Source organism: Phodopus roborovskii, unplaced genomic scaffold (assembly GCF_943737965.1).
Source record: "Phodopus roborovskii unplaced genomic scaffold, PHOROB, whole genome shotgun sequence".
Classification (NCBI taxonomy): Eukaryota; Metazoa; Chordata; class Mammalia; order Rodentia; family Cricetidae; genus Phodopus; species Phodopus roborovskii.
In genome coordinates, this window is record NW_026126665.1 from 727,467 (window position 1) to 740,178 (window position 12,712).

Genomic DNA, 12,712 nt, shown 5'->3' on the forward strand with positions numbered 1-12,712 from the left:
ATTTTTAAGATTTTTTTAGTTTTATTAATTTTATAAGTATATGTGTGTCTGTTTATCAGTGTGTACATCACATGCATGTAGGTATTCAGAGTTCAGAAGAGGGAGCCTGATGATCTGGAACTGGGGTTACAGACCACTGCCTGGGAGCTGACAGATATGGGTGCTGGGAACTAAACCTGGGTCTTCTTCAAGAGCAGCAAGGGATCCTAATCACTCAGCTATCTCTACAGCTACTTTTCATATATTTTAGGAAATCAGTTACTGTGAACTGTTTTTATATGTGTCTTTGCTTGTGCATTTCTTGCATACATGTATTGTTATTCTGTGTACCTACGAATTTTAAGGTGGCCTGAGGAAATTTAAGGTCAGTTTAGCAAGTATAGTGAAAATACCACCACAATCAAGATAATGACATGTGCTCATGCCCACTGTGCTGCTTTTCATCTGTCCCCATTTCTATATAACCTCTGACCTGCTGTCACTATAGAGGAATTTGCATTGAAATTTTTTTAAGTTACCTTTTATTTATTTATTTGGGTTGGGAGGCATATGTGCCCTGACACTTGTGTGGCAGTCAGAGGACAACCTTAAAGAGTCACTTCTTCCTGGTACAGACCTCAGCCTTGGTGGCAGACACCCTTATCTACTGAACCATATAACCAGCCCAAATTTGTTAGTTTTTAAGATTTAGAATTCTAGAAATATTCTAGAATTTTTTATTACTTCTAGAGTTAAATGGCATGTGCTTTTGGTCTGATGTTTTTACCAGTTTTAATTCTTTTGAAATCTAGCCCTGGTGCACTACTTCTATCAACTGCTTGGTTTTACTGCCACACTGCATAACAGTATATATAGAGAGAGCACTGTATGCCAATTCATTGCTTTGTGCTTGGTTGTTTCCATGTTGGGACTATTGAGCTAAAGCTACCAATGACATTAGGTTCTTATTTTTGCATGGATAGACTTTCATTTCTCTTCTGTAAACACCTAGGAATTCACTAGTTGAATTCACCAGTTTTTAATCAATGTGGTTTTTATTTTCTAAGTATTTGGAGGTTTTTCAAGATATGCTTGCTTGCTTTTTACTTACAATGTTATCTCATTGTGGCTGGAAAATAAACTTTCTCTAAGTTGAATCCTTCAAAAATACAATGTTCCACAGATGCAGATGTGGTTTTGTCAGCCAGTTTTGCTTCAGCTCTGTATCTTTGAAGTTTAGGTTTTACTTAGTAGCACAGGCTAGCCTTGAATTTGCTGTCATTCAGCCTCTATATCCCAAGTGCTTATTATAGGCAAAGGTCACTGTACCTGACTGTAGTTTTAGAATATTTTCCTCAGTTAACTTTATAACTTGCATTTAGATCTTGAGGGAGTCCATTATAAAATATTCTACTGGGTGGCCATTCCATTTGATTTTTATATATGGATATAGAATTCTCAGAAGTCTCTACTAACCTCATTATTTCCCCCTTAAAGGGGGAATATAGTCTTAAATTCTGAACTTCTGTCATATTTGTCAGATGTAAACACATAGATATGAAAGCATTGTATGTCTTTATGGCTATGATTTTGATGTGTGCCTTGACATCTGTCATATCAGGTTCTTACATGTAATTGTCTCATTTAGCTATGCATGGACCTTTATTTGTTTGGATGGACTTTATAGTGAATTTATTAAGTATATTTTTAAATGTAACTATCTATAATTTTTCTTTCTTTTTTCTTTTCTTTTTTTTCAGTTTTTTTGAGACAGGGTTTTTCTGTGTAGCTTTGGCTGTCCTGAAACTCACTCTGTAGACCAACCTGGCCTTGAACTCATGGAAATCTGCTTGCCTCTGCTTTCTGAGTGCTGGGATTAAAGTAGTGTGCACTACTGCCCAGTTGGTATAATTTTTATTTGAACTATGTTAATATTAGAGATTAGCTGAGGGATTTATATTAGACCCTTCTGTCCTGTGTGGTGGTGTTGCTGCCACCTAATAAGTTTCCTTCTTTGTCTTTTACTAAAATTTTAGCACTTTATCTAATAAGGCCCTGTTTAGTAAACAAAATTTCTAGTCGTTTCTAGATTGCAGATAATTTTTATTGAATTTGTATGTGGAAGCCTTGTTCTTCTCTTATTCATTCTAATGAATTAATGATTTTTATTGGTTCTTTAAAATATGACTATGAGCTGGGAGTGGTATCCATACCTTTAATCCCAGCAGTTGGGAGGCAGTGGAGGTAGATCTCTGAGTTTGAAGCCATACCCATCTATAGAGTGAGTTGTAGAGCAGCCTGGGCTATACAGAGAAACCCTGTCTTGAAAAACCAAGCAAGCAAGCAAATAAACAAACAGACACATATGGCTGATATCATTCACCAACCAACATAGTGCATCTCCCCTCCCAATGCTCATGTTGCATTATCTTTTTTAAATGTTTTACTTTGTTTTTTTTAATTATTTATTTTATGTGCATTGGTATGAAGATGTCAGATCCCCTGGAACTGGAGTCACAGACAGTTGTGACTCTTCTTGAAGAGCAGCCAATGCTCTTAACCACGGAACCATCTCCCTAGCCCCGTTTTTCTTTATGTTTAATGTGTATCTAAGTCAGGAGTTTGTGCATGAGAATGCAGGACCTTGTAGAGGCATGTGATTCCCCTGGAGCAGCTGTGAGCCACTTGATGTGGTATTGGGAACCAAGCTCAGGTCCTTTTGGAGCTTGTGCTCCAAGTCCCTCAGTCTCCACATAATCTTTTTTTTTTTTTTTTTTCCTTCCAGTATTGTCACAATTTCCCCTTTTCTCTTTAAATCTTCATATTTCATTACGTTGTGATTCCTGGTGTAGTTTCCCAGCTTTCATCTCTTATGTTTCTGAAGTTACTGGTTTTTGTTATTTTCCTCTGAAAAATTACCAAGAGTTTTTATTATTGTTGTTGTTATTCAGGGGTCAAACCCAGGAGCTCCCACCTGCTGAATCCTCATCCCACCGCTGAGCTGCACTCCCAGCCCCAAGGTTCTTTTTTGTTGTTTTGCTTTTATTGTTTGTGTCACCATCTTTTCGTTTCTTTGATGTGGTCTCTTTTTCCCCCTCTCTTCAAAGTTGGAAGTATTTTATGGGTGTGTATGTCCTTCTCTCACTTTTACTCTCTGAGTTCATGTCTTCCCAGATCTCATACATTCCGTTTGTTGTCTTCTGTAAATTGTTCTTCTGTGCTCACTTCCTGCTGAATACTGATGGAAGACCGGTCCTGTCCCTTGAGGGCCTTCCTGTTGTCTGTGATGTACCTTTCTTCTCCTGTGAGTTCTTGAGCTTGTAGACCTAGCAAGTGACTTCTGTAACTGTGCTGTGTGACATCACCGTACCTGGGACTGAGGGTATTGGGGTCAAAGAGGTGGGAGGAGTTTATAGTCTTAACTGTTCATTGTTTACACATCTTCTTTCCTATAACCTCTCAATGCCAGAAAGAGGAAGCTCATTTTCATCAAAATCTAATCTGTTTAGGACCAAGCACTGTGTTGTCCAGTCTAGATGAGTTTATCGAAGAATCATCTAAAGCACACTCTGAGTCACAAGAACCAATAATGACTTTACAACCTATGGAGCCTTCTCTTGCCCAGAAATCATCCAATGTGCTATTAAAAGAGCTAACTTCGAAAAAGGGTAAGGAGGAGTCAGTATTTCCACTGGAAAGAGGGCTGTAAACAAGCTAGACAAGCACAGAGACCCAGGATTATGGTTGTGGGACCTGATGTGTTTCAAGTCACACTGAGCCCACTTCTTCACATTAGTCTAGGATCTGAAATCCAACCCCTGTGCTGGGTCTCCTTTAATAAGTATGGATTTTAATTTTGTCCATACAAGTATCTAACAGAACTATAATTTTCCAATGAGGCTTCATTTTCAGAATATCTGTAAATTGTGTTTCAAATCCAAGGAGATTTAAATACTTCTTTAAATTAATAAGTTAAGTGCATGTGGAGAACAGAAGCTGACACCAGGTGTCTGTCTGGCCTATGTCACTGTCCACCTTGTTTTCTGAGACAAAATCTCATTGTTTCAGCTGTCCTGGCTGGCCAGTGAGTGCAGCTTGGTTTTGTGTTGCTGGTGGTGGGATTCCAGTGACACGCCTGCTCCTGGCTTTCTTGGTGGGTGATGGAGGTCAGAACTCAGGCCCTTTTGAATGATCTCTAAAGCCCTTTCATTTAGTTGTTACTTGCCTTTAGAAATACTCATTTGGGCTGGAAAGATGGCTCAGTGGTTGAGAGCACTTGCTGCTCTTTCCAGAGGACCTGAGTTCAATTCCCAGAACACACATGTCAGCTCACAACTGTCTGTAACTCCAGTTCCAGAGAATATGGCACCATCATACAGACATACATGCAGGGGAAACACCAATGTATGTAAAATAAATCTTAAAAAAAAACACTCATTATTTGCCTTGATGCCCTTTAAGTCTGCTTTCTGCATCATAACTAGAAATAGTCTATTGCTTCCCAGATTCTGAGATCCGGAAGATGATTCTCCATATATTCTCTATTATTAATATGTGTGAGCTTCTGGCATTTCCTATTTGCATCTGGTCTTCTATCCTGTTAATCTATTTTCAGAAACATCAAAATGTCAAGATTCGTCAGCCTTTTTGCATTCTACCCCTCATGTTATTCCCCAAGCCCCTGCCACAATCTTCATGGAGACCATTCGATTCTTGATGAAGGTCAATGCTGTGCAGGTGAGAATGTTTGGGAATGGGTACATAGATGGAGGATTTTAGTAAACTATGTGTTCCATCCACAGCAGTGTCTTACAAGCTTAAATATGTGTGAAGCAGAAACTAAACATAATTTTTTTGGTCCTGGGGATGAGCTTAGGGCCTCCTACACACTAAGCACACATTCTACCACTAAGCTCTAGCTCTATTGCTAATTTCTCAGATGTACTTTTTTTAGGTTTTTTTTTTTTTACATGTTGATCCCAGTTCCCCCTCTCTCCCTCTCTCTGTCTCTCTCACCCTCTTTGCCCCCTCACATGCACCCTGACCACCCTCCCCTCCCATCCCTCCACCCCAATTCCACATGTAGGGCTATGCCATCCAGGTGGGGTCGTGTAAATCTGTCAAGTCATTAGAAGTAGGGGCTAGGACTTCTCTCCTGCCTCTAGGTTAAAGCAGTATCCCTCCTTGGGGGGATGTGTCCACAAGGTCCTTTTGTGAACCAGGAATACATCCTGGTTCCACTGTCTCTTAGATGTACTTTTAAGGGCATTTCTTAACCAAATCTAAGTAATATCCAAATACCAGCCACTCTCTGGAGATGCTATTATCAGCCCTCACTGAGAAGTCTGTTCCCCATAGGATGCCAACAGAACAAAGTCAGACTCTTAAGTTTGACTATAGCCTGACCTCTTTCCTTTTAAAATATTTTAAATTTACTTCTCTGTGAGGAGATACATGCCTGTGGACGTCAGAAGACAACTTGCACAAGTAAGTGTTCCCCTCCCACCATGTGAGTTCTAGGGATCAAACTCAGATATTTTAGCTTGGCAGCAAGCACCTTTACCTACTGAGCATTCTTGTCAGCCCCTGAGCTTTTTCTTTTAGGAATGTATGAGTGTTGGAGGTTCATAGGCACATGATTATACCTATTTTACCATCCATGTCCTGAGAACAGATACACAGTGCTATATGAAAAAGGGTTAAAAATATTAAATTACTTTAATGGCAAAACTAAGTTATAGGTTTGGCAAGATGGCTTAGTAGGTAAAGGGGCTTGCCACCAAGTCTGATGACTTGAGTTTGATCCCTGGAACCCACATAATGGGAGAAGAGAACCAACTCTTGGGTAAGTTACTCCCTTATCCTCACATGCACAACATAGTATGCATGTACCCTGCCCCCTCACCCCTACAAACATACATACATGTATACTGTTTCCAAATTTGCTGACCCACATAGTCACAGGCAGAACAGCTAGTGATGCAGTCTTCTTCCCAAAAAAGAAGTTTATCCAACAAGCACATGCCCACATAAGGAGTACCCATGAACAAGTGGTAGGAAGGAGTGTAAGATAGAGAACTTGGTGGAATGAACCCTGATCCTTCAAGCAATGCTTTACTTGAGGGCATGCAATCTCGAGAAAGGGCAAGAATTATGAATTGGGTAGGGTTGGATCACATTAAATAAGAGTCTTTCACACACAGGAATGCTTCCCAGCAGGAACAGGCTCTCTCCTCCATTAATGAATCTCATCTATCCAGATCAGATTGCCAGGGGCAGGTAGAGCTAACAGGTTTCTGTGCTGAAAGGCTAAAATGATGAAGAACAGACTGCAGAGGCTAGGTAGGGTCCACTTGTGCTTTGCACCTGACTGCACCAGATTTGTCTGTCACTTAAATTGAGGGGGTGGAGGGGAAAAGCCTCAAAAGTGCATTGGTATGCATAGATAGTTAGTGGTATGGCAAAAGCAGGTATATGTTTGTGAAATTCCAGGTCTTAGCATTTCAGAGAGATGGCTTTGCCTCATTATTAGTGTTCTTAAAATGTCAACTGTTTGAAGATGTTACTCCCTGTGTAAGCAGGAAGGCTGATGAAATGCCTTTGCCTGTACCTCATAAATACAGTTTAAATCTCAGTCTGGCCACGGGTTGGTGGTGAACACCTTTAATCCCAGCACTCAGGAGGCAGAAACAGGCAGATCTCTGTGTGTTTGAGGCCAGCCTGGTCTACAGAGCTAGTTCCAGAACAGGCTCCAAAGCAATTCAGAGAAACACTGCCTTGCAAACAACAAATAAACAAAATGAAATGAAACAAATCTCAGTCTGATAGCCACCAAGGCCAGCCCCATGTAGTGCTGCAAGGTGTTCCTTGGAAATATTGAGTAGCTGTTACTAGAACATAAAGTACTGAGTGCTTGTGATAGCCCTTGTCCCTTTGCCACTGAAGATGATCATTTTACTCTATAAGACACCGACTGCTCACCCAGGGAGCCAGACTCCCCTCCACTCTGTAAAGCTAACCAGTCATTTTTATGGTCTTTGTTCTTGGATTTCGTTGCAGTTTGTGCACAGAGTCCTGGCACATGAGCTGCTGTGCCCTCAAGGAGGGCCCAGTTGTGAATATTACTTGGTTCTGGCCCAGACACACCTTCTCAAGAAGGACTTTGCCAAGACAGAGGAGTACCTTCAACAAGCGGCCCAGATGGACTATCTGGTACTGCTTTCCTAGAGAAAGCCTCTTGGATGGGAGAAGGGGTGAACAGACCTTTTTAAACCAGGATGAGAGCAGGACACAATAGTGTGTGCCTCGGGAGCTTGGGGGTTTGAGCCCAGGAGTTTGAGCATGGGTAGCATGATAGAGAGAGAGAGAGAGCTCTGTCTCAGATTAAATAAATAAAATGGCCGTGCCAACTCACAGGGAAATTTCTGGGGTGTGTGTGTGTGTGTGTGTGTGTGTGTGTGTGTGTGATAACATTTATACTTGAACTTGTTTTCCTTAAGTAAAGAGAATAGATAAGGTGGACATTTAGCAAGAGTTGCTCGTTATTTCAAGTTTCTAGACTTCTCTTTGCTCCTAATAACATTATCCTGATTACAGTTGAGTGTTTGTATTAGTAGTTAGGCTTTGAGGAATCAAAAAATGAAAACAGACCTAGGGAAATACAAAAACAGCTCTTTCTGTGTGCTTTTAGAAAAAAAGAAAGAATGGTTGAGGGAACCAGGTGGTAGCAGCATACACCTTTAGTCCCAGCACAGAGGCAAGTGATTCTCTGTAAGTTCAAGGCCAGCCTGGTCTATAGAGTGAGTTCCAGGACAGCCAGAGCTACACAGAGAAACCCTGTCTCCAAAAAAAAAAAAAAAAAAAAATAGAGAAGTGTACCAATCTAAATTTAAATGTTAAGCAAAATCCGTTTGAGACTCAAATATCACATTAGCCTGCGTGTTCTTTGCTTCCTCAGAACCCTAATGTCTGGGGTGTGAAGGGCCATCTATATTTTCTGAGTGGAAATCATGCTGAGGCCAAGGCATGCTATGAGCGAACTATTAGTTTTGTAGTCGATGCTTCTGAGATGCACTTCATCTTCCTACGACTGGGACACATATACCTGGAAGAAAAGGAGGTAAGGGAGAGGTAGGTAACTGTGGTCCAGGACTTGTCAGTGGCTATGGAGAAATATAGCTAAGCACTGCCACCTAGAGGAACCCAGAGAGCTCCCATCCTCTGCCTCCTCCATTACTCCCCTCCATCCCACCTGCATTTTAGGGACCTTCACTTTAGGCAAAACTAAGCTGAAGAAGAGAACTCAGGACATGTTGGAATGATGCAAAGTTGGAGAGTTTACTAAGAAGGGATACAGAATAACACACCATTTAGCTAAACATGAGTGGGAGTAGGAGAGAGAGAAAAACTGACTAAAAAGCAGTGCACATCCAAAATGGGTGTGGGCTTCTCAAAAGACTGCCTGGATGTCTTCACAACACCTGTACATATGATTCTGAGCTGTGATTTTAAAAACGCTTTAAAGTTTAAACAATTTTTCAAACTCATGAGTGTAAAAATTATGAGCGGTGGAGAGATGGCTCAATGGTTAAGTGGTTAACACATGGCATACACGCATACATGCATAACCTCTTGCAGAGGAACCTGGTTTGGCTTCTAGCATCCACATAGCAGCTCACAAGCATATACCAGGAGATCTGACACATCTGATCTCCATGGGCTCCTACTTACATGTGGTACAGAGACACATAATGGCACATACACACACACAATTAAATGTTTTAAAACATGAGCTGGTTTATTAAATTTAAAGAATTTCCTTTGGGGGCTTGAGAGAAGGCTCAGTGGTTGAAAGTTTATACTACTCTTCCAGTGAATCCATCAGGCAGCTCTGACTCAGGGGATCTGAGTCCCTTTTGAGGCATCTACAGGTACCAGCACACACATGACATACAATCATACATGTAAACACACATTTTTTAAAGAAAATTTTAAAGAACTTCCTTTTTCAAGATGCAAAGATGGCTCAGTGGCTAGGAGTGCATTCCCAGCACCCACATCAGGCAGCTTAGAAACTGCCTGTAACTCCATCCAGTTCCAGGGGATCTGACATCTCTAGCCTGCACAAGCCTCAACTCATATGCACATACTCACACATAACATGATTAAAAATAAGTCTTTTTTTTTTTAAAAAAAAAAAAGGATTTCCTTTTGTAAATTAAATTGACAAGGTTTCACAAGGAGTATTTTTTTCTTTTTAGGTTTTGGGCCGAGAGAGAATGGTGATGCAGTTAAACTTAAGACCCTCCCCCTGCTCCTGCTCCTAAAAAAACTTGGTCCATTGTTTTTAGCATCTCTGTTTATCTTTAGGGAGATCAGCACTATCTCCACAGGTGGTTTTCATTCAGCAGCTGTGTGGAAGTCTCTGACTTCCAGACAGATTCTGGAACAGGGAAGTTCCTTTTCTTCCTTATGTCTCCTTGATTTTTCCTATTCTCCTATCCTGCTTCAGAGCCAGCCAAGTGGGGAGGGGGAGAATGTGGTGGGAGGGAGGCGGGGGGGGGGATGGAAGGGAGGGAGGGAGAATGAACTGGGATCAATATGTAAAATAAGAAAAAAATAGTCACATGACCATATCACCTTTATACCAATGGTAAAATCATTTGCTCGGCATTAAGTACCCAGTAACTAGTGTAGAAATGAGAATCTGGTATTGACCACTGAGCTACTAAAAAGTTATTATGAACTTTAATGAATGTTATTTTAACTAAATATTTTATTAATACTAATAGGAATTTTATCTGCGGTAAAAGAAACATTCTTTTTTTTTCTTTTTTTTAATTTATTTTATATAACAAAGTCCAATTAAATGAAAACAAACATTTATACACAATATTTGGGAATTTGGGCGTTGTTCTTTCCAAACTACTTCCTGCTGGTAAGGGGCGCTGTCATGGGGATTCGAAGAAGATTCAGAAATCCTAGCTGTAGTCTGTAGGACTGCTTTGTCCAGCTGTTTTGAATGTAGGATCACCTCGTACTCTGTTTCAGGCGGTCTGGTGTGATTAAACCACATTAGTCTGGAAGGAATCCACATCTTTTCATTTTCTGTGGAAACAAAAATAGAAATCCTTTTCCCCAGTAACTTGTCCTTGAACTTAAATTTTGGAGTCAAAGCATTTTTTTAAATTTAATTTATTATTTTACATGTCGATCCCAGTTCCCTCCTTTCCTCCCTCCTTCTCCCCCCCTTTTACCGTCTCTGCCCTCTCACATGCACTCTAACCACCCTCCCCTCCCACCCCCCCACCCCAATTTCATATGTAGGACAATGCCATCCAGTTGGGGTCATGTAGATCTGACAGGTCATGTGAAGTAGGGACTAGGGCTTCTCTCCTGTCTCTAGATTAAGGCAGTTATCCCTCCATGGGGGATGTGTTCGCAAAGTCCTTTTGTGCACCAGGGATACATCCTGGCTCCACTGTCTGAGGTCCCTTAGACTGCTCAGTCCTTCTGGCTGAGACCCATATTCAGGGGGGCCTGAGTCAGTCCCAGGCTGGCTTCCCAGCTATCAGTCTGGTGGCCCGTTAGCTCCTCCTTGTTCAGGTAAGCTGTCTCTATGTGTTTCTGCCGCCTGGTCTTGTCCTCTCCATCTGCATCTGGGTTCTCTAGTTCGACTCAGTGTTTATGTATGGGTGTTTGATCCTGTTTCCAACAGGCATTAGTTGAGGGCTCAATGGAGAAGTTAGTAGTTGATCTCACTTTCCGGGAAGGGCATTTATGATAGCCTTTCCACGGAAGCTCAAATTGTTAGTTGGGAGCAGTCTTGTAGTTCTCTAGACCTTTCTTTGTGTTCAATTTTCTCTTCAAACCAATATTGGCTCCTTCTTTTATGTTCTCTCTCTCTCTCTGTCTCACTCCCTCTTTCCTGTCTTCTATTCCTAACCAGGCTCAATCTTCCTGGTCGCACATTTTTTCCTTTCCTCCCCCTCGTTTTCTCCTACTTCTCTCTCCATTCGCTGCCCCCCCACTTCCCCTGAGCTCTGGGGGACTTGTCCCTTCCCAGTTCTGTGAGGGACTTTATATGAATCTCTTAGAATACACCTTGTATCCTAGTTCCTCTGGTGGTGTGAATTATAGGCTGGTAATCCTTTGATCTAGGTCTAAAATCCATATATGAGTGAGTACATACTGTGTTCCTCTTTTTGTGACTGGGTTACCTCATTCAGGATGGTTTCTTCAAGTGCCATCCACTTGCCTGCAAATTTCAAGATACCATTATTTTTTTCTGCAGAGTAGTATTCCATTGTGTAGATGTGCCACATCTTCATTAACCATTCTTCAATTGAGGGACATCTAGGTTGCTTCCAGGTTCTTGCTATTACAGATAGTGCTGCTATGAACATAGTTGAACAGATGTCTTTGTTGCATGGATGTGAATCCTTTGGGTATATGCCTAAGAGGGGGATTGTCGGGTCCTGTGGTAAACTAATTCCCATTTTCCTGAGGAACCGTCATACTGATCTCCAAAATGGGTGTATGAGTTTGCACTCCCACCAGCAGTGGAGGAGTGTTAACCTTTCTCCACATCCTCTCCAACATAAGTCATCATTGGTGTTTTAAAAGAAACATTCTTAGCTTGACTTAAGGGACAGAACATGTCCTGGGACTCTAAAGGACTTCTTCAGACTTCCTTCCCAATACAAAGCATTAGGTCTCATCTAACTTAGGCTAGTGCCCATCCTCTTGGGCACTCTAACTTGACTCCTCAGCTGTCCCTCTGCTGTCTTTTAGGGAAATTACCCCAAGGGCCTTTGCAATGGGGTAGAACAGGGGTTTGCTATTATAGAAAACTTCAAATACATGCAAAATAAACACAATAAGAGAACAAACCACCTGGACACATAATTGTTGTCACCATTCTGTCATCAATGTTTTGATTCCCTCATTTTATTTTGTCTTCATTCCTTTTCCCTTTTTCACCTGTGAATGTTAGTTTTGTTTTGTTTTTTGTGTATTAACAGGAACATGAAGTTCCAATGCTCGACAATATACATGGGAAGGCTAAACCAGGGCTGAGAGAAATCACAGCCCTACTGCAGTGAAGTAAATAAGGAATCATTGTCTTTCTAAGGTCATTGCAAGCTGCATCTTCCAGGCACTACTGACTTCATGGTTACTAGGCAACCAGTTCCTAGATTAAATGCTGAAGATCAGCTATAGATATAAGACAAGAAATAAGGCATGGGGCCCTACTTCTTTTTAATGTTTATTTTTGTTTTCTGAAACAGGGTTTCTCTGTGTAACCTTGGCTGTCTTGGAACTCACTCTGTAGACCAGGCTGACCTCAAACTCAAAAAGATGTGCCTGCTTCTGCCTCCTGAGTGTTGGGATTAAAGGTATGTGCCACCACTGCTCTGCTTGAGTCCTACTTCTTTTGAAAGTTTCATTTTGGAAAGAGACCAGGTCTTGAGTGTGGCAGTGTGTGCCTATAGTCCCAGTGCTCAGGAGCTTAGGTCACAGATTGCTTGAGCACAGAACTTTGAAATCAACCTGGGGGAAGTACTGAGGTATTGTCTCAAAAAACAAAAAAGAGACAATGGTCTAGGGATATAGTGCAGCTAGTTGAGTACATGTCTATCAAGAATGCAGCCTTGGGATTGATTCCCACCATCACATAGAACTAGGTGTGTCAGGGCATCCCTGTCTTCCAGGTTTCAGGATGTAGAGTGAG

At 41.3% G+C, this 12,712-nt stretch overlaps 1 protein-coding gene across 6 annotated transcripts in view; it reads left to right on the forward strand.

Annotated features, from left to right (window-relative positions):
- Window positions 1-12,712, forward strand: part of Cfap70 (cilia and flagella associated protein 70) — a 64,004-nt gene that overhangs the window by 46,975 nt on the left and 4,317 nt on the right. For 4 of the 6 annotated variants that reach the window (XM_051174488.1, XM_051174493.1, XM_051174490.1 and 1 more), the window contains 5 exons: window positions 2,931-2,999; window positions 3,489-3,647; window positions 4,595-4,716; window positions 7,039-7,191; window positions 7,937-8,098. In XM_051174488.1, coding sequence (XP_051030445.1) covers window positions 2,931-2,999; window positions 3,489-3,647; window positions 4,595-4,716; window positions 7,039-7,191; window positions 7,937-8,098 — 665 coding nt within the window. Of the gene's footprint in view, window positions 1-2,930; window positions 3,000-3,488; window positions 3,648-4,594; window positions 4,717-7,038; window positions 7,192-7,936; window positions 8,099-12,002; window positions 12,239-12,712 lie in introns of those variants that run through there. The other 2 variants (XM_051174494.1, XM_051174489.1) reach the window with 2 other exon arrangements.